This window comes from Mesoplodon bidens (assembly GCF_964165515.1).
Source record: "Mesoplodon bidens genome assembly, chromosome: 13".
Classification (NCBI taxonomy): domain Eukaryota; kingdom Metazoa; phylum Chordata; class Mammalia; order Artiodactyla; family Ziphiidae; genus Mesoplodon; species Mesoplodon bidens.
The window spans coordinates 25,785,981-25,812,954 of NC_138169.1; the positions used below are offsets into that span (position 1 = coordinate 25,785,981).

General features: G+C 45.6%; 1 protein-coding gene across 3 annotated transcripts in view; it reads left to right on the forward strand.

Annotated features, from left to right (window-relative positions):
• The window catches only part of SPECC1L (sperm antigen with calponin homology and coiled-coil domains 1 like), a 123,353-nt gene that overhangs the window by 63,895 nt on the left and 32,484 nt on the right, over window positions 1-26,974 (forward strand). For all 3 annotated transcript variants that reach the window (XM_081252206.1, XM_081252208.1, XM_081252207.1), the window contains 5 exons: window positions 513-604; window positions 6,602-6,692; window positions 17,157-17,240; window positions 19,690-19,846; window positions 22,220-22,322. In XM_081252206.1, the coding sequence (XP_081108332.1) occupies window positions 513-604; window positions 6,602-6,692; window positions 17,157-17,240; window positions 19,690-19,846; window positions 22,220-22,322 (527 nt within the window). The remainder of the gene's footprint in view (window positions 1-512; window positions 605-6,601; window positions 6,693-17,156; window positions 17,241-19,689; window positions 19,847-22,219; window positions 22,323-26,974) is intronic.

Below are 26,974 nucleotides of genomic sequence, written 5' to 3' on the forward strand. Positions count from 1 at the left end.
GGGAGACTGACATGTGAGCAGACAATTAAACACATTTAATTGCACTAAATGAAATACGTGTGAAAATCCGTGTGGAGGGAAGTGACGAGCTCCTTAGGAGGAGGTGAGGAAAGATGAGCAGAGCCCGGCATTCCTTCTTTTAGTATGCCGTGAACTGCACGCCAGGCTTCTCATCTGATGCAGTTGCAGAAACACTCATCCTGGGGCTTTTGTACTTTGATTTCCTTGGTTTATGGAGCACTTAACCGTGTAATTAAATAGCAAAAGTAAAATGACTGGCATAGTCAGGGTTGGAAATAAACACAAATAGTCTCAGGAACAGACAGTTCGCCTGACGGCAGGACGGCTGCAGGGAGCAGCCGTGAGTGTTGAGGAGGTGAGGCGTCTCCCGTTCCCAGGGGAGCCACGAGCGCTGGTTCATGAGGTGAACCCTTAAGGGGAGAGCAGTTATGAAAGCTTGCACTGCACCTTGTCGTGTTCATTATTTACTTGTGTGTGTGTTGTTTTTCTAGTCCCCAGCCCTGCTACAGCTGCAATTCCTCGAACACCTCTGAGTCCAAGTCCCATGAAAACACCCCCTGCGGCAGCCGTCTCCCCCATGCAGGTAAGTGCCTGTGACCATGGAGGCTCTGGGGGTCCCAGCTTCTGAAAGCTTGTCCTCTTCAAAGTCACCTACACTATGGCACAGGGGGCAAATGGCTGCCTCTTGAGGGATACAGTTGCGATTGTTTTCCTAGGATGCTGTGAAATTTCCTAGTTAAGATAAATTATGTTAATGTCAAGTATGTTATTCTTCTAAAATTCACTAATAATAGTGATAGCTAACAACTACTGAACACTTATTATACGTTCTACACTGTTCCCAATGCTTTATAATGTTAACTCATTTAATCCTCATGACACCTCTATTGGCTATTAGGTATTCTTCTTTTTTTTTTTTTTTTTTTTTCGGTACGTGGGCCTCTCACTGTTGTGGCCTCTCCCGTTGCGGAGCACAGGCTCCGGACATGCAGGCTTAGCGGCCATGGCTCACGGGCCCAGCCGCTCCACGGCACGTGGGATCTTCCCGGACCGGGGCACCAACCCGTGTCCCCTGAATCAGCAAGCGAACTGTCAACCACTGTGCCACCAGGGAAGCCCTATTAGGTATTATTCTTATCCCTAGTTTTCATATCTGGAAACTGAGGCCCAGAAGGGCTAAGCAGCTTGCTGAGGGTCATACAATGAAGTGTTCAAGCTGGGATTTGAGCCTGGGCGGCATGACTTCAGACACGATGTTTTTAACCCCTACACTAAGATAACTTTCTAAGTAGAATATACAGTCAACTCTCGAACAACGGGGGGTTAGGGGCACTGACCCTCTGCATAGGTAGAAATCCATGTATAATGTATGGTTGGCCCTCCGTGTCTGCACTTCCACGTCTGCGGATTCCCAGCTGCAAGTTGTGTAGTACCTGGAGTATTTACTATTGAAAAAACACACATGTAGGTTGACCTGCACCGTTCAAACCTGTGTTGTTTAAGGGTCAGCTGTATAGTTGGCATGTCTCAGCCCCTGCTGCACTGCAGATCACCCAAAACTTAGTGGCTTAAAACAGCAATTTTACTATTTTTCTCATTTCTCTGGCTTTGCCTGGGCTCACCCCTGCAGCTGCACTCAGCTGGAGGGTGGGCTGGGCTTGGGCTCAGCAGGGTGGCTGGGCCACCCTCTCCACGTGGTCTTCCTCTCAGACTCCTTCATGGCCTGGTGTTTCAGGCTCCAAGAGACTAGAAGCAGGAGTTAGCAAATCCCTTTAAGACCTGGCTGGGAACCTGGACTGTGTCACTTCCATCCCATTATTTTGGTCTAAGCAAGTTGTAGGCCAGCCCAGATTCAGAGTCAGCGTGGGAGGGGTCTGCACAGGCATGAATCCAGAGCAGTGTGGCTCTTTCTGGGCCGCTTTGTAGCAGGCTGGCCCAAGGGCATTGCTGACTCATCACGAACAAGTGTCACAGGTGCCCTTCTTGCCACTGTGGGAGTGCAGACCAGAAGCAGGGCAGGTGGCGTGACTGTCAAGCTCAGGAGGCCCTCTCACTATGCCCTTGCTGTGAGCCACTTTGGGGACAGTAGCTGAGGTGAAGTTTCTCCACGTAGGTGAGAGTAGCCTAAAACCCAGTCCCCTGTGATCTAGGGTAGCCTTGGCTGCACCTCTTCCCTAAAAGATTGGATTTGAGAACATTTTATCTGAGCGGAGACTTTTGTAGGTGTTAACTACTGGCTGTGTATTTTGTGAGTGAACTTTTTAACCTTTTCCCTTGTAAAGTTTAGGGTAGAAGTGCTCTCCCTCTGCGTTTGTAATGTTACAAGTTGTGGCTTTGCATTTACGTTTATGTAGAAGATGTTATACTCTTTTTTTTTTTTTTTTTTTTTTTTTTGTGGTACGCGGGCCTCTCACTGTTGTGGCCTCTCCCGTTGCGGAGCACAGGCTCCGGATGCGCAGGCGCAGTGGCCATGGCTCACGGGCCCAGCCACTCCGCAGCATGTGGGATCTTCCCAGACCGGGGCACGAACCCATGTCGCCTGCATCGGCAGGCGGACTCTCAACCACTGCGCCACCAGGGAAGCCCGAAGCTGTTATACTCTTAATTTGAAAGGAAAGCAAAGGGAATTCCATATTCTGTCTATAATGAGCTTTTTATATACTCGATTAATCAAACTTTATCTAGAGACATGAAGAGGGACTTCCCTGCTGGCGCAGTGGTTAGAATCCACCTGCCAATGCAGGGGACGCAGGTTCGATGCCTGGTCTGGAAAGATCCTGCATGCCAGGGAGCACCTAAGCCCATGAGCCACAACTACTGAGCCCATGTTCCACAAGTACTGAAGCCCACGCACCTAGAGCCCATACTCCTCAACATGAGAAGCCACCACAGTGAGAAGCCCACGCACCGCAACGAAGAGTAGCCCCTGCTCAACGCAGCTAGAGAAAGCCCACACACAGCAATGAAGACCCAACGCAGCCAAATTAATTAATTAAAAAAAAAATAGGGACTTCCCCAGTGGTGCAGTGGATAAGGCTCCACGCTCCCAGTGCAGGGGGCCCGGGTTCAATCCCTGGTCAGGGAACTCGATACCACATGCATGTTGCAACTAAGGAGCCTGCCTGCCGCAACTAAGACCCAGCACAACCAAATAAATAAATAAATATTTAATAAAAGAAAGAAAAACAGAATCAAAAATAACATTTAAAAAAAAAAAGTTGGGGCTTCCCTGGTGGCGCAGTGGTTGAGAGTCCGCCTGCCGATGCAGGGGACACGGGTTCGTGCCCCGGTCCGGGAAGATCCCACATGCCACAGAGAGGCTGGGCCCGTGAGCCATGGCCGCTGAGCCTGCGCATCCGGAGCCTGTGCTCCGCAACCGGAGAGGCCACAACAGTGAGAGGCCCGCGTACCGCAAAAAAAAAGTTGAAGATATAAATGAAAGCAGATGAGGGTGCAAGATTTAAGGTGAAGTTTCTCTAAATAGTGTTTGTTAGTTGAAATTTAATGTTCATGGCGTCACTCTGTAAACTTTTGTAAAGATAAGAGGTAAAAAATGTCATCTCTCTAACTTGGAAAAAAAACTAGTAATTATAAGCCACATTCAATAGCTTTTTAGTACTTGATTAGTTAGCACAGTGCTTCTCAAACCTAATTGTGCACAAAAGTCATGTAGAATTTTTTTTTTTTTTTTGCCGTACGCGGGCCTCTCACTCTTGTGGCCTCTCCCGTTGCGGAGCACAGGCTCCGGACGCGCAGGCCCAGCGGCCATGGCTCACGGGCCCAGCCGCTCCGCGGCATGTGGGATCTTCCCGGACCGGGGCACGAACCCGTGTCCCCTGCATCGGCAGGCGGACTCTCAACCACTGCGCCACCAGGGAAGCCCCCATGTGGAATTTTTAAACACGTAGATTCCCAGGCCTCATCCCAGTGAACAAGAATCCTTGGGGAATGGGGCCTAAGATTAGGATTGCTAGTTTTTCAAAACTCCCTGAGTGGGAATTCCACTTCTGGCTGTGAGGGAGTCAAGGGCTGGATTATTCTGCCACCACAGACAGCTAGAAGGCTGGACAAAATGTAGGAAGCAGTTACATTCATACGTGGTAGGACAGGTGGTGCAGGACTGAAATCTTTGGAGAAAAGTTAAGAAAGCCGAGTCTTACTGTGGCCCACGCTTTTCCAGATGGTGAGCAGGGAGGATGAACCCACACGGAGCAGGAAAGGGAATGCCAGCTGGATCCGAGGAGACACAGATCAATGTACAGGGAGAACAAGGGCTGGGATTTGGGGGCAGGGTGCCTGGGAGGAGAGAGCCACGCAGGAAAGGTATAGAGCTCTGCATAGGCCTCCCTTTGAGTCCTTGCTGAGTGCCAGTCTGCACATGCATAGACATGGGTTGAATCCCGCAAGGCTGGGCAAGAACGATTCTTCAGGAAAGATCAGTTACCGGGAATCTGGCAGATAGATGCTTCCCATAGTTTACACAGAGCAGGGATCATTTGAGTTCCTACTGACCACCGTGGAAAAACCTCTTTGAATACTTGGAGCATTCATTAGAGACCTCAGTGGCCACTCTGTGAAGTGGAACTAAATAGCCCTAGAGTAAACACTATTCTAGATCTTCCCTAAATGACCTTAAAAATGACCTCAAAAGATCCAAGGAGATCCATTAGTAACGGGATAGGCAGTCTCTGCACTGCTTACCAGTGATCCATGCCTCCTGCTGCTGTGCTCCTGTGTCATCTGCTCCTTCTGAGGGTTGGCTGGGCTTCGTGACTTGCTTCTCATGAACAGAATGTGGCAGAAGTGATGAGCTGTCCCTTACAAGATAAGGTGGTGAGAAAACTCACTTCTGTCTGGAGGATTCCTCTTGCTATCTCCTAGATTCAGTCAGTCCAGTGAACAATTGGAAATTGAAATACTTAGCGATACATTGACTAAAATATTGTGCAAGACCTGGTAGTGAAAACTATAAAATAATGCTGAGAGAAGTTAAAGGCATAATAAATGGGAAGATACATCATGTTCATGCGTTGGAAGACTCAGTCTTGTTAGGATCTTGCAGTTCTCCCTCACGTCGAGCTGTAGATTCAACTCATCCAACTTACAATCCCAGCATGCTGTTTTGTAGAAATTGATAGTATAATGTAAAATTTATGTGGAAATTTAAAAGACCCTGAATATCCAAAGTATCTGGGGGGGAAAAAAGGAACAAATTTGGAGGACTTCCACTACTTGATGTTAGCACTTAGAGTAATCAAGACAGTGTGGTTCTGACATAAGTTTAGATCAGTAGAATAGATAGAGAATCCAGAAGTAGGTCAGCTGATTTTCAACAAAGGTGCCAGGGTAATTCAGTGGGAGAGGGATAATCTTTTCAACAGGATTCCAGAACAACTAGATATCCATATGGGAAAAAAAGAAAAAAAAAACACCTTTACCTCACGGCATTCATAAAAATTGAAATTGACTATAGACTTATATGTAAAAGCTAAAACTACAGAACTTCTATGTGAAAACATTAGAGAAAGTCTTCATGACCTTCGACAAGGCAAAGATTTACTTAAGACACACAAAAAAATGAACTATAAAAGAAAATTAATAGCTTGGGCATCAAAATTTAAAACTTCTCTGATATTAAGAACATGACAGACAAGACTGGGGAGAATATATTTGCAATTCATTTATCTGTCAAAATCTTGTATTCAGAGAAGACTCGTTTGTCATCTTGGTTCAAGACAACCCAATAAATAACGGACAAAAGAGTTGAAATGTCCCTTCCCAAGAGAAGATACACAAATGGCCAATAAACACATGAGAAGTTGCTCAACATCATAGTCATCAGGGAAATGCAAGTTAAATCCATCATATCTCAGTACGCACCTTCGGGATGGCTAAAATGAAGACTGCCAGGATCAAGTGTTGGTGAGGGTGTGGGGAGGCTGGCTGTCTCACACATTGCTGCTGGGACTATGGAATGAGTAGTCAGAATTCAGCTGGATAAAAAAGGGCTGGGAGAGCTGAGGAAAGAAGCATGAGAACAAGCCCAGAGCTGGTGAACAGCGTGTCCATGTGGGCGGGAGTGAGTAGTTGGTGGTGTTGGGGCATCACACAGAGGTGGCGGGAGGTGGCTCAGGAGAGCCGAGAGGGTTCAAGTATTTGGTAGGTATGTGTATGTATGAGACCGGAGGGGAGGAGGCCGGTGACCAAGCTGGTGCTGAGTTAAGGTGCCAGGCTGTGCCCGGCAGCAGTGTTGGAGACTTAGTGAGGAGGTGACAGAGTGAGATCCATTTGGTGCTGGAGCACGAATGGCCAATCCAAGTACTAAAGGAGCACATCTGGATTTTGCTGATGGCGAGTGAGGGGCATTTGGGATCTTTCTGTGTCCATTTAAAAATAGTATACTGTATACTGATCACATTATATGCCTCTGGGAGTGTGTGTGTTTTTTTCAGTCTTACTGTAACAGTGTGAGGGGAATTATGCAAATTTGTAACTAAATATTTACTCTCTGCAACATTTACTCTGTGAAACCCAACTCTAATTTAACCTAATTTGGACACTGTTTGTCTTATGATTTCAGAGACATTCCATAAGTGGACCAATCTCTACATCCAAACCCCTGACAGCCCTGTCAGATAAGAGACCAAACTACGGGGAAATTCCTGTTCAAGGTACATCTCGTGTGCAGTATTTCACTTTTGTTGTTAATTTTTGTATTCATCTGACTTTTGGGGCTAACTAACTTGTTTTTCTTTTGTTCTTGACATTATTTCTACCAGTCTGATACACATCTTTATCACAGGTTTACTAATAACACATCTTAACTACAGATGAGGAGACTGGTTGTTAATAGATGCATCTTGGAAGATGACTCTCATAGTGTCATGAGGGTGACAGGGAGTCCACACTGTTGCCAGGCCCTGTTTTCACAGTTCTTCGTGGGGCGTGTATAGTTATCCCCATTTTATAGATGCGAAAAATGAGGCTTCAAACAGTTAAATAACTCATAAACACAGGTTGACGTTTAAGTTAAGGAACAGTAGACCCGGACAGCCTGGCTCCAGAGCCCATTCCTTTGGTCTTTGTGCACTGCGTCACTTGTGAAAGGAAAGTGAGCCTCTGAAAGCTGGGGTTCAGTGAGTGCCATTTCCACGCGGCTCTTTATGGCGGCCCCTGCACCCGAGCCCAAGGCTTCTGCCTTTTGAGGTCAGGGGTCCTCCTCCTCCCCCACTGCCTCCCTACGTGTGGTGCTGAAGTGCTTTGGAAAAACGGTTTTGGGCGTTGGACCAGGTGCTGGGAAAGGCACACTTGGTTGGGGTGGGTGTGGAGACACCCGGCAGGTGTGACACCTTCCGGAGCCCAGGCCCCTCCTGGCTGGGCAGGCTGGGCCCCTCCTGCGCTCCTGGTGTGGGAGTTGGGCTCTGGGGCTGAGACTGTGCAGTTTGGACGGGTGTGGGGGAGAGAGAAGCAGAGGATTGGCTCTGTGGGCTCCGGTGGGGTGCCAGGCATGCGGTTCAGTGGACAGTTTGTGTACAAGGGGGACGGTGGAGCCCAGGACGGTGCTGTTGCCACTGCCCCTGCAGACTTGCCTTCCATCCCGGCTTCAGCTTCTGGTTCCTGTGTTAGCTGTGGCCTGAGCTCTTTTCTCCCCTCGGAAGGTGCTCCTGCTAAGGGAACAAGTGTGGATGGTTTAAAGTCTCCCTTTACATCTGTGCCGAGTTCCCGCCCTGGCCCCCAGATGGATCCGGGGATTGTGTGTGTGGTCATGGGTCCTGCTGCTGACCTCTTGGATGCTATTTCCTTGTGTAAGTCGGGGTCATCGTGAACATCTAGCTCAGGGCCTTGGCTCCCTCTCCCAAGGCTCTCTTACCCCTGTGGTCAGCTTTGTACCCTCTCCTGTCCACCCGAGCTGCTGTGGCCCACGGTGTTAGTGGCTGTGGGCAGCATCTGGCCGTGTTGAGCCTGCCCACCCCTGGATGTTCTTTCTGGTGTCCTTCATGCCCACTCTGCATCTCCTCCTCCGTCTCCTGTGCTCGGTCCTCCTGCCTGGCCTGTGAGGGGTGCTGTGCCCGGGGCCTCTCTCTCCTGTCTCTACTCACTCTGTTACTACGTCTGAAGGGGGCTTCTCCCCTTTCAAGGCTACCTTCCCCACTCATCTTGATTGGCCCACAGCAGCACAAGGTATACTGGGGAAACCTTGCCAGCACCAGTGGTGTTTCTCAAACTTACCTGTTGATAAGATTTACCTGAGTCACTTGGTAAAATGTGGAATCCTGGGCCTCGTCTCAGATCTGCTGACATGGACTCTCCAGGAAGGGAGCTTGGAAACTTCATTTTCACAAGCACCCCAAGTGATTCTTAGGAAGGGACAAGTTTGGGAAACTGGGCAGAGATTACCATTTAGTTTTGCTCTTACCCTGGCTTTGTGGGTGGAAAGTGGGTGTGGAAGGTCTGCGGGCCAAGGTTATTGAAGACACAGACAAAATGTGTTAGGTGTCTCTGAGGCTCTGCCGAATTAAACCTCTCTTTGGCTCTCTTCTTTTTATTACTGGTAATGGTCATATGATAACACCATTGGGCACATTGTGTGTGCAGTCTGCCTGCAAGTGCCGGCCACATTCTCCACTTCTGTCTGTTCTGGTGCCTTAACTGGGCTTAGTTGAAACTGCAAATACAAGAGAGAGGGAAATACACTTGGGTGAATTTGTATCTGAGAATTTGTTGATAGTGTAACCTTTTATCTTAAACAGTCACTAGGGAAAGAAACCACTTACAAAACTAAGAACAACCAAATGATTCTAGGTCATAAAAAGCCACCGTGGTTCTCCATGCTGGTTAAGAGAGTAGTTCTGAGCTCTGCTGGAGGTGCTTTTCTCCCCTGATTGTCTCTTCTGTCCTGGCCGAAGTCACACAACACAGCCTGTGATTTCCAGGTTGAAAATTTCAATGGCTTCATTCCTGAAAACTTGAAAAGTGCTGCCTCTTGTTCTACTATACTTAAATTGGATAATTTGTTGGTTTTTCCAGTTAAGTATTTTATAAAAGGTGTGGTTTTTTTCTGTTTTTCATCATGCTTGTATGTCAGTTGCAGGAAAATGTTTTAGACCAGAGATCTTATTATAAATGGACTAATCAAGTGCTCTTTTGTTGGTATTGTTGGCAGTTGAATTTAGTGGTCTGGGTCATGACAGGTGAATCTTTGTAGATAGGATGTGAGTTGGTGTTTGTAGCCTAAGCAGGTACATGGATACAGGCAGTTGGGAGGGTCTTCACTGTCCCCACTGTCCCCTTGCACAGTGATCTTAGAAGGCCCAGTGCAAGCAGAGACCTCGGCTGGGCGATGCAGATGGTTAGGGAGCCTGGGGTTGCCCAGCGTCAGTGGGACCTGAGCGTCGTGTTGGTGTTATCAGCTCAGATGTACAGGGATCCGAGAAAGCTGATTAGTCCAAGGATAGTCATGTTCTGTAAAGAGATTCTTCTTGTGATCATCTGTCTAAATTGTGTTGAGGATAGAGATGTAAACCTTTTTAAAAATTCAGTATTTTGAAAAAATTGATTTATGGTGAAGGTACATGTAATAAATGTGATACAAAGTTAGGAGGTTTTACTAGAAAGCCAAATCTTTGTTTTAAATTAAAATAAAAAGAACCTTTTATTAAAAAGTTTCACAGCAATTTGCATTCTCCAAAGGGTAGATCTAAGTCAGATTCTGGCCCAGCCCTAGATCCAGCCCTAGCTGGGGAATTTCGAGCAGAAATTCAGATAGAAATCCTACCCTCCGGGCTTCCCTGGTGGCGCAGTGGCTGAGAGTCCGCCTGCCGATGCAGGGGACACGGGTTCGCGCCCCGATCCGGGAAGATCCCACATGCCGCAGAGTGGCTGGGCCCGTGAGCCATGGCCACTGAGCCTGCGCGTCCGGAGCCTGTGCTCCGCAACGGGAGAAGCCACAACAGTGAGAGGCCCGTGTACTGCAAAAAAAAAAAAAAAAAGAAAGAAATCCTACCCTCCTGTATTCATAGCCTAATGGGTATCTGTTCACTTCCGAAGGTCTTTCCTTCCCTGTAGTTCTTAGTATTTGTCTTGATAAACCAAACCGTCTAGGCTCCCATATTTTCTCCATATTATTATGTAAAATTTCAAGCATACAGAAAAGTGGAAAGAAGTCACATATCCGCATCTCACTACCTCGATTCTGTGGCACTTTGCTATATTCGCTTTATCACATATTTATCCATCCTTCTATCTTTCCTTCAGTTCATCTTTTTTAAATGCGTTTCAAGGTAAGTTGCAGTCAGTACCTTGTTGCAATAAGCATGCATTGCACTGTTTGTTTAAGGTGTTCTCTCTGTCTCTCAACTCTTTGTTTTGAGATAAGTTTAGACTTGCAGAAGAGTTACAAAAGTATTAGACTTCTCTTAGATCCTTCACGCAGGGACTTCCCTGGCGGTCCAGTGGTTAAGACTCCACACTTCCATTGCACGGGGCACAGGTTCAATCCCTGGTCAGGGAACTAAGATCCCGCAAGCCACAAGGCCAAAAAAAAACAAAACATACTTCACCCAGCTTCCCTTTTGTGGACAACCTACATAACCATAGAACAGTTATCAAAAGTAGGAAAGCAATATCGTGGAAATGTTATTAACTGAAGTGCAGTCTCTGGATCTCACCGACTGTTCCACTGCTGTCCCTTTTCTGTTCCAGGATCAAACGCAGGACCCCAGTTTGCACTGAGTTGTCTTACCTCCTTGAGTCTCCACCCTTTTGCAGCAGCTTGTCCCTCTTCCTGTCTTTTAGAACCTTGACACTTTAAAGAGTACTGGTCAGTTATTTTTTAAAATGTCTCTCACGATGGGCTTGTCTGATGTTTTCTCCTGCTTAGGCTGAGGTTACGTACTGCTGGGAAGGGCAGCACAAGGTGATGTGCCCGTCTACGTGCATCACGTCAGGGGCACGTGATGTTGATGTGCCCTGTTACTGGTGACGTGACCTGGATCACTTGGTTGAAGTGGTTGTCTGCTAGTGAATAATAAATATCCTATTCCTGCTTAAACTTCCTCTCACTGATTTTAGCATCTGTTTGTGCATTTTGCCTGCGGCAGTTAGTACTGTGCTCTAGTGGTGATTTTCTATTTCCTCATTCTTCCTGTAAGGAATCATTTGTGTTATATTATTATACTTATTGTTGTATTTATAGCCCTTATTTGTATTAGTATGGACTCGTGGATGTTTATTTTATTCTTTGGGTTAGTCTATTACTATTATTTATTTTGCTGCTCATGTTACTCCAACTTTGACCATTGGGAGCTCTTTTCATCCCCCACCCCACCAAAGTGCCAAAGCACTTTCTTACTTTGGGGCACCACAGATGATCCAGGCTTGTTTTTTCCCCTGCACCAGCTATGGAATCAGTAGTATTTAAAAAACGAGATCTGGGTGCGAGGCGTACCCATTACTACTGAGGTTTCACCTCCTCCAGCTCCTCTCTGGACAGAGCCAGGAAGACTGTATGTATGTGTACCAACCCATACGTACACACGTGATGATTATTTCTCTATCAAAAATCATGAGTTTATACATGTACAGTAGTTTCAAAATTGCTAAACCGTACCCTGTGAGAAGCAAATGTACCAGAGTGCAGTGTTTGTGTACAGTTCTTTTTGTGTTTAGCCTGAGAGTCTCCACTCGAAACAACATTCTTCTCACAGTTACTTAGGTCAGCTCCTTTTTTCACCTCTCTCTCGTTGTGGTTTTAGGTCAAGCTTTTGTAATACAGTTAGATTAGTTTTATCACAGTTTGCATTTCATTCCCCCCCACCCACAATGCCGGTTGATTTTTCTTTTTTAAAGTATATGCATAAAATTCATTCTCTGTTCGCTGCATTGTGGGATGTTTGGTAGCATCCCTGGCCTCTACCCACTAGCTGGTAAGGTCCTAGTAGCACCCCACTCCCCTAGTTGTGACAACCAAAAATGCCTCAAGACATTGGTATGTTGGCAAAACTGCCCCAGTTGAGAACCAGAGATGTGGTTCTCACAGTTTTATTTGTCTAATTTCAGCAGAGAAGTGGAAACTATAAGTGAAAATCAAATAGGAAATTGTTAACTGTTGCATGTTGTCTGCTGTTTCCACCAAGGCTTTAACATAATTAATCATAGTTATTTTAAATGACCTGTCAGATAGTTGCAGCATCTGTGCCATGTCCAAGTCTGGCTTATTGATTACTTGCTGCCTTGATGCAGTGAGCTGGATGTATTGTTTTTTCTTGCGTTTTGTATATTTTATGATTGTCGAAAGCTGGGAATCTTGTGTAGGACAGCAGTTTTATGCCTTGACATGGGCACCTCTTTCCTTCTAGGTGTTTAATGTGGGAGTTTGAGTTAATCTGCTCAGGAGCTGGGCTGGGTTTGAGGTTTTTTTAATTTTGTTTTTGTTTTTTTTGCGGTACGTGGGCCTCTCACTGTTGTGGCCTCTCCCGTTGCGGAGCACAGGCTCCGGACGCGCAGGCTCAGCGGCCATGGCTCCCGGGCCTAGCCGCTCCGCGGCATGTGGGATCTTCCCGGACCGGGGCACGAACCCGTGTCCCCTGCATCAGCAGGTGGACTCTCAACCACTGCACCACCAGGGAAGCCCTGGGTTTGAGTTTTGTTGCTGTGATGTCCTCAGTGCACAGCAGGCTTCCAGTTGCTCTGGTGATACTTTGTGTTTAGAGTGGGGCGGGTGCTCCAGAGGATTTTTCTGTGTCTGCCCTAATTTCAGCTTTAGGCTGTCCTTTGTATTGCGTCTCAGGAAGGGCATGTCTCATACGGTCTCAGCAGTTTCAGCTGAGATTTCCTATTCATTTGTTGAGAACATATTTTCCTTTATAATGTTGAACATATTTGCAGTAGCTGCTTTAAATGCTTTTCTGCTAATTCTAACATATAAGTCATCTTTGGGTGAGTTTCCATTTCTTTTTTGAGTATGAGTCACTTTTTTCTTTTTCTTTGTACGTCTAGTGATTTTGGATTGTATTCTGGGCAGTGTGAATCATACATTGTAGAGATTCTGAATTCTGTCTCTTTTCTCTGCAGAAAATTGGTTTTTGTTAGCAAGCAGTTAACTTGGTTCACCTCAAACTCTAACCTCTTTCCTTCAGTTGAAATACCTGTTCAACTATTTTTCCTTAATTCAACTCCTTAGAATCTGAGTGCTTGTGGATTTCAGAGGTCAGTGGGATACGAGCAGAGTTTATATACAAAATTTGTGACTCTTTCCTTTCTGGTATTTCCCCAACCCCCGTGCTTTCCAGCAGCTTTGGTGGTCCTGAGATATCTCCTCTGCTTCTTCGAGGCAATGATAAGACCCTGGGTTTTCTACCAAATTTCAGCTGCCCTGTATGGCCTCAGCTGGGGCCTACACTCACACCTATAGTCATAAAACTAGGAAACTCACCCGGTGCCAGTTCCTTCCAGATGCAGATTTCTTTCATTTTCTGCCTGCTTTTAGTTTCTCTTCACTGCTTTTAAGTAGTTGATGTTTGTTTGTTTTCAAGATGTCACAGTTATTTTCAGCAGGAACATTGGTCCGTTTGGAACTACTCCTCAATGAGCAGAAGTTGGGTATTTAGGCTCATATTTTTATTTTTTTAAAGAATCTTTAAAAAAAAAATTTTTTTTTATTGTGTTTTTTTTGGCCACACCACGCAGCTTGCAGGATCTTAGTTCCCCGACCGGGGATCGAACCCATGCCCCTTGTGGTGGAAGCGCAGAGTCCTGACCACTGGACTGCCAGGGAAATCCTTAGGCTCCTATTTTTATTTTTTTTACTTTATTTATTTATTTATTTATTTATTTATTTATTTATTTATAAAAGATTTTTTGATGTGGACCATTTTTAAAGTCTTTATTTGTTACAATATTGCTTCCGTTTTATGCTTTGATTTTTTGGCCCCGAGACATGTGGAATCTTAGCTCCCCAACTAGGGATCAAACCTGCACTCCACATCTTTCCCTGGATATCTCATCGGGTCCTCAAATTGCATGTGTCCTCATCTCTTTCCCTCCCAGAGTCCTCTTCTTCTCTCTTATCTCTGTATGTGGAACCTCCTTTCTATCTCCACCATTTCCAGGTGGTCAGCAAGTGGGTTGATTCTGCCTCATTGAAGAGCCCTTGAATCCATGTACTTCTCCCATCTCCCCTGGTACCACCTGGGTCCAGGCTGTCTGCTCTCTGCTCTGGGTATAACTCATCACCCTGCATGCACTGTTGCCCTCCCACCCCCTGCAGCTGGAAGGATGTCCACCCGAGACACCGTCACTGTCTCCATGTTGCCAGTGGGTGAAGGCCACACTCTTCAGCCTGGCCTGCTTTGGCCTTCCAGCCTCGCCAGCCCTCACAGCACTGCTGTCCTAGATTTCCTTTGGTGTTTGCTGAACACTGTGCTGGGAACACGCTCTCCTTTGCCCGTATAAAAGCTATTAATTATCCTTCTAGTCTTAACTGAGATGTTGTTTCCCGAGGAGGCCTTTCCGGACCTCCTCTCAGGAGCAGGTCACATCCCCTGCTGTGTTCCCAGAGCCCCTTGTACTGCTTCTTTCCTGCATCCCTCACGCGCAGCGATTTTTGAAATCTCTGGCTTTCACCGTAGACTCCGAGTTCCAGGAGGGCAAGTTGCTGCCTTCTTTCCTCCTTTCTCTGACCTTTGCCTGGCAAGTCATGGACACCCAAGTGGTTTTTGTTTAATGAATGGATTAAAGACAAGAATAGCTCCATATGGCAATAGAGTAGACCTGATTACTGTAACGTCAGCTCTCTCCTGCCTGCCACATCTGATTGTGACACACTAATTTTATTTCCCAAAGAGGGATTCGCCGGCAGTTTGACGTGAAGCTGTAATCTAGCCGCTGCTGCAGCAGCAGAGGGGCATGTGCTCGTTCCGTGGCTGGTGTCGCGGGCAGCAGTGAGAACACCACCCGGAGCAGCAGGCAGCGCTTTGCCCGTTAGAAGGTGCCTCTGAACAGTGCCTTTTTGTACCTTCTCAGAAGGGCAGCGTTGGCCTGTGCCAGGGACTGTCTACTGAGTTGAGACAGATTTGGATCCTTAGACATGCAGTGAGAGCAGGCTGCACTGGGTGGGCGACAGGTCCGTGCACCGTGCCTCAGTCGCGCGCCTTCCGTGTGCCCAGTGGCAGAGACGGAGATGGAGCGCCTCTCGCTTGTTCTCGGCTGGCACCCTCCTTGTTCTGACCCGTGTGTCTCTATAACCTGTCCCTCCTCATGTGCTGTGTTCTTTGGGAGATGAAGGCTTCAGGGACATGACCAGTTTCGTAACTGTGAAGTGGACATTTGGACTAAATTTAAAATGTTGACTCCTATTTCCTACTCTTTCCATGTTCCACGAACTTTGCTTTGTCAGTCAGTCTTTGTGCATAATGTGCTCTTCCTGTGAAGACGAGTGCAAGCACCACAGGGTTCAGAATTTTGACCGATGCTTGCTGGTGGGCTCTGCACCGAGGCTTTGTTGGTTCAGGATAAGAAAGGCGTAGTGGCTATGGGCTGTGTGAGTCCTGTCTTCTGGAGCCTCCCTCCAGAGTGCTGTGTGATCACAACCACACAGTCCTCACACGCTTAGAAAACACATTTTGGCATGAAAGATGTGCTCTCCTTGAAAGATACTGTGATAGGCCATTACTTTTGACATCATGATATTCTGAGAGGGAGTAGTTTTTAAATTGTTAATTCTTAAAACGAAGTGCTGACAGGGCTGTTTGACTGGTGTCTGGTTGATCCCGCCTTTCCCCGTCGAGTGTGTTTGCTCTCAGATAGGACTAACTGTCTTCACTCAGCCCAGCCCCATCACATGTCCCTGACACACCGGACCAGGTGGAACATGTCCAGCCTTCCTTGCCTGTCGTCCTGGCCTGGTGACAGCCTCGCTGGGCTCGTCACCGAGGTCAGAGGCGGGCTGGCCTGTGTCTGGGGCACCCATTGTGGGGAGCAGGTGCTGAGGAAGGGGTGTCAGACTGGGCCCAAAGGCTGGTGAATTTGGCCGGGCTGAAGGGGCGAGGGAACCACTGTGCCAAGGCTCGGGGAACCGCAGAGACTCCAACCCAGCCTGTGTTCAGCGAGAACAGGCGGAGCTGTGCCCTTGACGGGGAGGCAGGATCTGGTTGTGTCCCTCCTGAGGGTCCTCACTGCCCTCAGACTGAAGTCCACATGCCAGGCAGTGAGGCCCTTGTCAGTTAGCCACATCCCCGCTTTAGAGCTATCCCCCTGCTGCCCTCTCTGTTCCCCACCTGCCCCGTGGTTCAGCCACGCTGGGATTTATTGTCCTCTAACTTGAATGTCCTTCTACCTCTGCTCTGAATGTCGTCTGGCTGAATACTGTTCCCCAGCCCTGTTCTCCTCTAGTGAAGCCAGCCGTCTGACAGACAAATCTATGTCATTATGCTGCTGAAGGCTTCCCGATGCCTGAAGTCGAAGCAAATGGCTTCTACCTCTGTGGCTTGATAGATCTTTTCTTTTTATTTATTTATTTGGTTGGTTGAACCGGGTCTTAGTTGCAGCTTGCCGGCTCCTTAGTTGTGAACTCTTAGTTGCGGCATGCAAGTGGGATCTAGTTCCCGGGCCAAGGATCGAACCCGGGCCCCCTGCATTGGGAGCACAGAGTCTTAACCACTGTGCCACCAGGGAAATCCCTCTCTGTGGCTTGATAGTGCTTTATCATTCTCTTGTTCCAGTTTCCATCCTGACTTCTCTCTGGTTGTAGACACGTATGGCTCCTCCACTAACTGTAGGCACACAGGGCAAGGCTTTGATTTAGTTTGTACTTTTAGACCTAGATGCAGTGGGGGATCTTGGAATTTTGGTTGAATTGCATCAGAGGTAAGTAGCAGTCGGTGGTTTAGAAGTGTTCATATGTGTTGCATGTCTCATCCCTAGAAATAAAAGTTGAATGAGATGTTTTCCCTTGGTCCTTGTCTACGGGAGTTGTTTTGTATAAGGGACTCTGTGGGGAGCCGTTGAGGTGTCCTGGATGGGAAGGAGGGACAGACGAGCCTCAGGGGCAAAGGGAGCAAAACTCATCTTCCTGCTGCCTTTGCCTCTTGAAGTTCAGGGTCAGGTCTCTTTACTGTGACACTTTCCACCCTGTGCAGAGCATCTACTAAGAACATCTTCAACCAGCCGACCTGCTTCTCTGCCGAGAGTACCTGCCATGGAAAGTGCCAAGACCATCTCAGGTAATACTTTTTATCTGAAATTTATTTTAAAAAGATTCTTCCAGAAGTTTTAGTGATGGTACCAAGTACTTTCTCTTTAGGTTTATTTAACCTTACTTGCCTCTTTCGTTGATTGTTTTTCACTCTGAATTTCCCCTATTGTATCTTACACATTTCATAGAAATCACATTTCGTGGCCCTGATTTAAAAAATAAAAAATAAGAGCTAGATAGTTCCATTCACTTAACAGGTGTTCATTAAGTGCCTAGAGTGGGTTAGAAGATATACTGAAAATATAGGTTCATACAAAGTTGCATAACTGTGAAAGGTTAAAATATGTATCCCAAGATGTGTCATGACTGTTTTTGAAGGGTTATTTCAGAGCACACCAAAAGTTCTCCAGAAGCCAGATTTTTCCAGTGTTATAGCCATTTTACAATGATGAATTTGATGGGCTTACTTTTTCGGTCTCCTAGAGCTCTCTTCAATTTATCAGTGTTCATATTATTTTCCCCTTGTGGCCTTTTTTTTTAACCCTTAATAGCTCAACTAGAAATTGGACCAGGAAAGGAGAGATTCCTATAACCCTGCCTCCAGTGGTTAATGTCCCACTTGTATGTGGATTTAAGTTAGTACAGTTTTTGTACATCTTAGCTGGGTCTTTAAATCAGTGGGAAGTCCAGCCAAAATCACCACCCGCAAAGCCCAGATCCAGAGCCTTTTCCTGTAACAGAGTTCTTCCAATTCTTTCTCAGTCTGTTCCCTCTGTTTGATATAAAATTATCAAAGGTGTTCTCATCCAATTTCCTAGCATACCACTTAAAAGAAACTGCCGATTTAAGGCATACAGAGATCTGACATTGAAAGGAAAAGGCAGAATAATTATAAAATTATGTCAAATATGCAAGTGGATCATTCTGATAAGATCTTGTAATAGGAGAAAGCATGTCTCCTCTCGATCTTTAAACACACCTCTTAGCTGTTGCCCAGTTATAGTCTGCTGTGGCTATCCTAAAATCATCAAGAGACATTTAGCCAATGAAAGGGTGCAGTTCCAGTCATCTGGGGGAAATTACTGGTGTTTGGCACGATTGCATTACAGCCAGCCCAGGATGATGCAGTAATGGCTCCCTCGCATCCAACATCATCTGAGGTGAGAGACTCTGAGGTCAGGAACCTTGTCTCTCGTCTCACGTCATCGTGGCCAGAAAGCCGCTTCTATTGTGGCTCCGTTTTCAACGGCTGCAATGGCTGCTTCCACCTCCCAGTTCTCAGGACTTTCGTAATTCCAACAAGGCGTAGTACCTTACACTTTCAAAATAGGACTTTCCTGATTGTTCTTATCTCTCGGTAGTTGACTTGACACGACACCTTTTGCTTTTCTGTTTCATTGATTCATGTTTTTTAAAACGTGGCTTCAGACTTCCCTGGTGGCGCAGTGGTTAAGAATCCACCTGCTAATGCATGGGACATGGGTTCTATCCCTGGTCCGGGAAGATCCCACATGCCGTGGAGCAGCTAAGCCCATGCGCCTCAACTACTGAAGCCCGCACGCCTAGAACCCTTGCTCTGCAACAAGAGAAGCCATTGCAATGAGAAGCCCGTGCACCACAACAAAGAGTAACCCCCGCTCGCCGCAACTAGAGAAAGCCCACGCGCATCACCGAAGACCCAAGGCAGCCAAAAAAAAAATCTTGACCCAGAATTAAGTGTGGCCCTGTAACAAAGTATCCTTCCTTTCTGTCTCTTCAACAGTGTTTTTGGCCATGTTCAGAAGGGTTGTGTTGATTTTGGTTGAGAGTGAATGTTGCTTTCATTAGCCTTTGGCTTTGGTCGTGTTTGTAGTTGAACGCAGGTTTGCGGGGGACTCACTGTGAGCCAGGTGGGTGCTTTGAGTGTTAAGGGTGGATGAGACACACTCCTTGCCTTCAGGGAATGTGGGCTTCTGTGCATATTTCAACAACTACCTTTTTTACAGTTTTTTTTGGTTTGTTTGTTTGTTTGTTTTAATTTATTTTTATTTTTGGCTGTGTTGGGTCTTCATTTCGGTGCGAGGGCTTTCTCTAGTTGTGGCAAGGGGGGCCACTCTTCATTGCGGTGCGCGGGCCTCTCACTGTCGCGGCCTCTCTTATTGCGGAGCACAGGCTCCAGACGCGCAAGCTCAGTAGTTGTGGCTCACAGGCCTAGTTGCTCCGTGGCATGTGGGATCTTCCCAGACCAAGGCTCGAACCCGTGTCCCCTGCATTGGCAGGCAGATTCTCAACCACTGCGCCACCAGGGAAGCCCCCTACAGTTTTTTAAAATGGAAAAAAAAAACCTTTCAAGTTATCAGTAAGTTAAAGAGAATGTTAGGTTTTCCTCCTGTATGATAATTTCTGCTCTTTTGGGGACCTGCTGAAGAAGATGTCTCAAGAACTCAGCTTAAAATGTTTTTGCTATAAATTGCATAATGGCTGTTTCTTACACTCAGTGTCCAGACGAAGCAGTGAAGAGATGAAGCGAGATGTCTCTGCACCTGAGGGCGCGTCTCCTGCCTCGCTCATGGCCATTGGTGCCACGTCGCCACAGCTGTCCCTGTCCTCCTCCCCCACGGCCTCCGTGACCCCCACCACTCGAAGCCGGATAAGGTAGAGGACAGTTAGTACTGGTGCATTTCATGCCTGCTGTTCCTGGCCTTTTGAAATTAAATGATCAGGTTATAAAGTAATGGCATTCGAGCACTGATGTATTTTCATTCTTTATGTGTTATTTAGTGTTTTCTGATCTAGTCTTCTATGCCTAGAATTGGGAAAGATGATTTGAAAGTAAAAAAGTAAAGCAAAGTAAAAGAGATAATTATTTTCCCCAAGCAGCTGGTGTTTTTGTTTTTTGTGGGGTTTTTTGGTTTTGGTTTTTTCAAGTAGAGAACAGCTGAGTACAAAAGTAAGTTTAGTGAAAATAGGGTGTTGATGGAGTGTTGGGGAGGCTGGAAGAGGGGAACTCGAGCGAGGCCTTGAGGGTGGTGGACCGGGAGGAAGGTGAGCGTTACTGGCAGGGTCAGTGACTCCAGTGAGTGTGCAGGAAGGCTGAACACGAACTGAAGGAGGGATGGGAGTGGGTTTCAGAACTTTACTGTATACTGACTTACAAGTTTGAGTAAAAGTGGAATATTTGGTGTCTCAAACTCAAATTATATGCTCACTTTAAAAACCCTGCCTCTCGGGGACCGACCTCTTAGAAGAGTGGTCCCGTACTCAGTGCGGGTCAGGCAGGTCGGGTGCAGTGGAGAGTGCGGCTCATGCCGCCCTGGCCAAGCCTGGGGGAGCATTGTCCGTGCTGGTGGGCAGGGCCCCCACTCTTCCTGGTACCCCTCTTAGAAGTTGTGAGCCTTCACAAGGTGTCTCCTGGCCTTAGCTTCCTTGTCTTACAGTGAAGATGTTACAGGAGAGCACCCTCTGCTCTAGGAGGCTCTTTGCTGCAGCTTCTCATTGTGCCCATAGACTTTACTCGTCTTTGATGCTTTTTAAGCTGTTTCTATAACAAAATGGCCTATGTGAACTAGAGGAAACCTTTCACAGTGATTGTAGTAGTTACTTTTATTTTGAGCGTAATAGAGGTTTTGGGGGCTTTTTTTGGCTTGCCCTTTTGTTTTCATTCACGTATCTCACCTTTATCTTCGTTCTCATTTCCTGTGATCAGTGGTGTTATAACAAACTTCTTTGTACCCTTTAAATCAGGGCAGCAATCTGGTGGTCAGGTACACAAACATAAAAGTATATTTCTTCAAGACAGCAGTCTAACTGCAAGTTGAAATATTTTCATATTTTACTTGTGGTTCTAAATAAAAATTGGTGCTATTTCAGTGCACCTCTCACTTGGAAAAGCTTCAGTTCTACATGTGTGCTCTTTGGTTTCCTACCATACTTTGTAGGATGAATATGGACAGAATAATAGTAAGCCACCTGTAACATCATAACCTCTAGGACAGTTACTGGACTGTTAAGTGTATGGGTCGTAGGGCTAGAATCTCCACTTGTGCAGTCATCACTAAAAATTAGACCAGGCTTTTTTTTTTTTTTTTTTTTTGCAGTACGCGGGCCTCTCACTGCTGTGGCCTCTCCCGTTGCGGAGCACAGGCTCCGGACGCACAGGCCCAGTGGCCATCGCTCACGGGCCCAGTCGCTCTGCGGCATGTGGGATCTTCCCGGACCGGGGCACGAACCCGTGTCCCCTGCATTGGCGGGCGGACTCTCAACCACTGCGCCACCAGGGAAGCCCCTAGACCAGGCTTTTAAGAGTGTGCTGCTTGTCAAGGAACAGGTTGTTTTACAGAGTGCTCCTTGGTATTCTGTTCTGCTTCTAGAATAGTTTCTGGAAGGAAGGATTGGGTACTGGAGGAGTGGGTTGTATGCCTCCCCTGCTCCATTGCCAGGGTGATCACAAAATCTTTTTTGATTCAGTGTCTGGTCTGGGGCAGGATATTTCTTCTGCCTCCAAGGCAGTTGACAGTGCCCTAAAGTTCCCTCCATATAATTTTAAGAAATGAGTAATGTATAGCCATTGATTTCCACCCCACCCCCACCAAGCTTCTGTAGTTGGTCTGTCCTGTAGTAAACTCTGAAGTTCCTTGAGAGGCAGGGTCTCTGTGTTGCTCACTGCGCCCTGCCCAGCACATGCACATGGCCTGGCACAGTGGTGCTGTGCCAAGAGAGGGTCCTTCCTTTCTTCCCTAAGTGAAAATAAGGAACCCAAGATGCAGTGGTGCTGAATCTTTGCCAGTTTCCGTGTGGATAATGAGTAGAGCCCCATACAGATGGCAGAGCCCCCTGATGGTGGTGGGTCTGTGGGACCCATAAAAATTAACAGGCAAAATCCAACGGGTGAAGGTACATCATGCCATTGGATGCCTCCGAGTGTGCGTTTGTTCTGTTCAAATGTTCTGCTGTGTTTGTTGGATTTCTGGTTTAGAAGGGTGCTCAAATAAAATATTTCAACTTGGGTTCCTTATTTTCACTTATCAGGGAAGAAAGGAAGGACCCTCTCTCGGCATTGGCAAGAGAATATGGAGGATCCAAGAGGAACGCCTTGCTGAAGTGGTGTCAGAAGAAAACCGAAGGCTATCAGGTAGCCCCATGGTTCTTTTGTCCCAGGGGAGCAGCTGCCACGCCAGGTGCTGATGGCGCAGCTCACCTGAGCAGTGACGAGTCCTGCACTGGGTTCCAGGTCTACCCTGAACGTGGTGGAGTATCCCTTGGATGAAATAAGTTTCTTACCTTTCCAGAGCAGCTAACCTTTACAATATTCTTGTTCAGCTGTTGTAGCACTTTATCATTTAAGTCCCAGTTAATTGCTTTTGTTAAGGCCTCATCTGGACTAAGAGTGAAAATATATTTATTTTACTTTAAATTAAGATTTTACTTATCATTGATATGTTTAAAGTTTTCTCTTAGCTTTTTCCCCTTCCCACTGGGCTGTCTTTGTGCCCTGTCATTTCACATCTGGACTGTTTTATAGCCTCTCCTTTCTTGCCCTGTCAGTCTCTCTCTCTTTCTCTCTCTCTTTTTTTTATTAACCCTTTTTTAAGAACTGAAGTGTAGTTAATTTATGATGTGTTAGTTTTAGGTGTATAACAAAGTGATTCATTTATACATATATATATATATTTCTATTCTTTTTCAGATTCTTTTCCATTATAGGTCACTATGAGACATTGAATATGGTTCCCCTTGCTATGTAGCAGGACCTTGTTGTTTATCTATTTTATATATAGTAGTTAGTATCTGCTAATCCCAAACTCCTAATTTATCCCCCCCCCCAACAACACACACATACTGTATCCCTTCTGGTAACAGTAAGTTTGTTTTTATATGTCTGTGAGTCTGTTTCTGTTTTGTAAATAAGTTCATTTGTATCATTTTTTTAGATTCCACACATAAGTGATATCATATGATACTTGTCTCTGACGTACTTAATATGATAATCTCTATGTCCATGTTGCTGCAAATAGCATTATTTCATTCTTTTTTATGGCTGAGTAGTATTCTATCATATATATGTACTGCATCTTTATCCATTCGTCTGTCGATGGACATTTAGGTTGCTTCCATGACATTATGCTAAATGAAATGGGCCATACACAGAAGTACAAATATTATAGGATTCCACTTATATGAACTCCGTAGAATAGTCACATTCATAGAGACTGAAAGTAGAATGGTGGTTGCCAGGGGCTGGGGGCAGGGAGTAATGGGGATTTATTGTTTAAAGGGTACAGAGTTTCAGTTTTCAAGATGAAGAAAGTTCTGGAAATGGATGCCGGTGATGGTTGCACAACCATGTGAATGTACTTAATGCCACTGAACTGTACACTTATAAAATAATTGCTTAGCCCAAAAAAAAAAAAGAAAAAAGAAGTAAATGATTGGGATACAGCTAGATAGAAGAACCTAGCAAGGACATAGAAGATTTGAACCATATACTATATACATGAACTATATACTAATTAGACCTGTGAGACATCTGTTGAACACTCTATCCAACAACAGCAAAGTATGTATTCTTCTCAGGTGCACGTAGAACATTCAGGATAGGCTGTATGTTGAGTAATAAAACAAATCTTCATAAATTTTAAAAGATTGAAATTGCACAAAGTATCTTTTCTGATTACAATGGAATGAAATTAGAAATTAATAACTGAAGGAAAATTCACAACATAACATAACAAAACTATGGGAGATGCTGAAAAGCAGCTCTCAGGGAAATTTATAGCTGTGAACACCTACCTTTATAAAGAAGAAGAATCTCAGGACTTCCCTCACGGTCCAGTGGTTAAGACCCCGCTCTTCCAATGCAGGGGTTGTGGGTTTGATCCCTGGTCGGGGTACTAAGATCCCACATGCTGTGTGGTGTGGCCAAAAGATAAAAAAAAAAAAAGAAGAAAAATCTCAAATCAATGATCTAACCGTCAACGTGAAGAAAGTAGAAAAAGAAGAGCAGACTAAGCCTAAAGCAGTCAGAGGAAGGAAATAATAAAGGTCAGAGCAGAAATAAAGGAGATAGAAGAATCAGTAGAGAACAGCAGTGACACCAGAAGTTTGTTCTTTGAAAAGATCAGCAAATCTACAGATCTTTACCTAGATTGACAAAGGAAAAAAAAAAAGAGGAGACTAAAATTACTAGAATTAGGAATAAAGGAGAGGACATTACTAATGACCTTATAGAAATGAAAGGGATTAAAAGGGAATACTGTGAACAGTATACCAACAAATTGTTTAACGTAGATGAATTTGACAAATACCTCGAAATACACAAACTATAAAAATTAACTCAAGGACTTGCCTGGTGGCACAGTGGTTAAGAATCCGCGTGCCAATGCAGGGGACACGGGTTTGAGCCCTGGTCCAGAAGATCCCACATGCCGTGGAGCAACTAAGCCCATGTGCCACAACTACTGAGCCCATGCGCCGCAACTACTGAAGCCCGCATGCCTAGAACCCGTGCTCTGCAACAAGAGAAGCCACTGAAATGAGAAGCCAGCCCACCACAACGAAGAGTAGCCCCCACTTGCTGCAACTAGAGAAAGCATGTGCGCAGCAACGAAGACCCAATGCAGCCAAAAATATTAATTAATTAATTAATTTAAAAATAACTCAAGAAGAAAGAAAATCTGGGACTTCCCTGGTGGTCCAGTGGTTAAAGACTTCACCTTCCAGCGCAGGGGGTACGGTTTCGATCCCTGGTCAGGGAGCTAAGATCCCATATTCCTCGCTGCCATAAAAACAAAACATAAAACAGAAGCAATATTGTAACCAAAAAATTCAATAAAGACTTTAAAAATGGTCCACATCAAAAAAAAATCTTTAAAAAGAAAGAAAATCTGAGTAGACGTATAGCAACTAAAGAAACAGAATTAGTGATCAAAAAACTTTCAACAGGGCTTCCCTGGTGGCGCAGTGGTTGAGAGTCCGCCTGCCAATGCAGGGGACACGGGTTCGTGCCCCGGTCCGGGAAGATCCCACATGCCGGGGAGCAGCTGGGCCTGTGAGCCATGACCACTGAGCCTGCATGTCCGGAGCCTGTGCTCCGCAATGGGAGAGGCCACAACAGTGAGAGGCCCGTGTACTGCAAAAAAAAAAAAAAAAACTTTCAACAAAGAAAAGCCCAGGGCCTGATGGCTTCACTGGTAAATTCTACCAGACGTTTAAAAGAAGAATTAACAGCAGTCTTTCTCAAACTCTTCCAAAAATAGAATAGAGAACATTTCCTAATTCATCTGTGAGTCCAGTATTACCCTGATAACAAAGCCAGAAAAAGACATCACAAGAAAACTACAGACCAATATTTCTTATGCAAAAATCCTCAATAAAATATACAGACAAACAGAATCCAGCAGCAAATAAAAGGAATTGTGCACCATGACCAAGTTGGATTTATCCCAGGAATGCAAAGTTGGTTCAACATATGAAAATTAAAGTAATACACCATGTTGTGGAATAAAGGGAAAAAAACACAATATCATCTCAGTGGATGCAGAAAAAGTGTTTGACAAAATTCAAAACCCATTCATGATAAAAAAAAAAAAAAAACCACTCAACAAACTAGGAATAGAAGGGAACTTTCTCAACCTGATAAAGGGTATCTGTGAAAACCCACAGCTACCATCGTACTTAATGGTAAAAGACTAGGTGCTTGTCCCCCAAGATCAGGAACAGGAAAGGATACCCACTCTCACCATTTCTATTGACATTTTTTTTTTTTTTTTGCAGACTCTCAACCACTGCACCACCAGGGAAGCCCTCTATTGACATTTTATTGGAAGTTCTCGCTAGGGCAGCTGGGCAAGAGAAAGAAAAAAAGGCATTGAAGAGGAAGAAGTAGGGGGCTTCCCTGGTGGCGCAGTTGTCGAGAGTCTGCCTGCCGATGCAGGGGACACGGGTTCGTGCCCCGGTCCGGGAGGATCCCACATGCCACGGAGCGGCTGGGCCCGTGAGCCATGACCACTGAGCCTGCGTGTCCGGAGCCTGTGCTCTGCAACAGGAGAGGCCACAACAGTGAGAGGCCCGCGTACCGCAAAAAAAAAAAAAGAAGAAGAAAAGAAGTAAAACTGTGTCTTATTTGCAGATGACATGATTGCTATCTAGAAAACCTTCAAGAATTCACATAAAAACCTTTGGAGCTACTAAACAAATCCAGCAGAGTTTCAGGATACAAGGTCAATATAAAAATCAGTTGAATTTCTCTATACTAGCAATGAAACTCTGAAAATGAAATTAAGACAACATTTCCATTTATAATAGCATCATAAAGAATAATATATCTGGGGGAATTCCCTGGTGGTCCAGTGGTTAAGACTCCTCACTTCCACTGCAGGGGGCATGGGTTTGATCCCTGGTCCCTGGTGGGGGAACTAAGATCCTGTGTTCTGCGAGGTGTGGCCAAAAATAATAACAACATAATATTAACATATCCGGAGAAAAGCATGGTTCGAAAGGATACATGCACCCCAGTGTTCATTGCAGCGCTGTTTACAGTTGCTGAGACATGGAGGCAACCTAGGTGTCCATCAACAGATGAGTGGGTAAAGAAGATGTGGTACGTATGTACGATTGCATGTTATCAGCCATTAAAAAGAGTGAAATAATGCTGTTTGCAGCAACATGGATGGACCTGGAGGTTATCATACTTAGTGAAGTAAGTCAGAGGAAGACAAATATATGGTGTCGCTTATATGTGGAATCTTAAAAAATGATACAAATGAACTTACTACAAAACAGAAA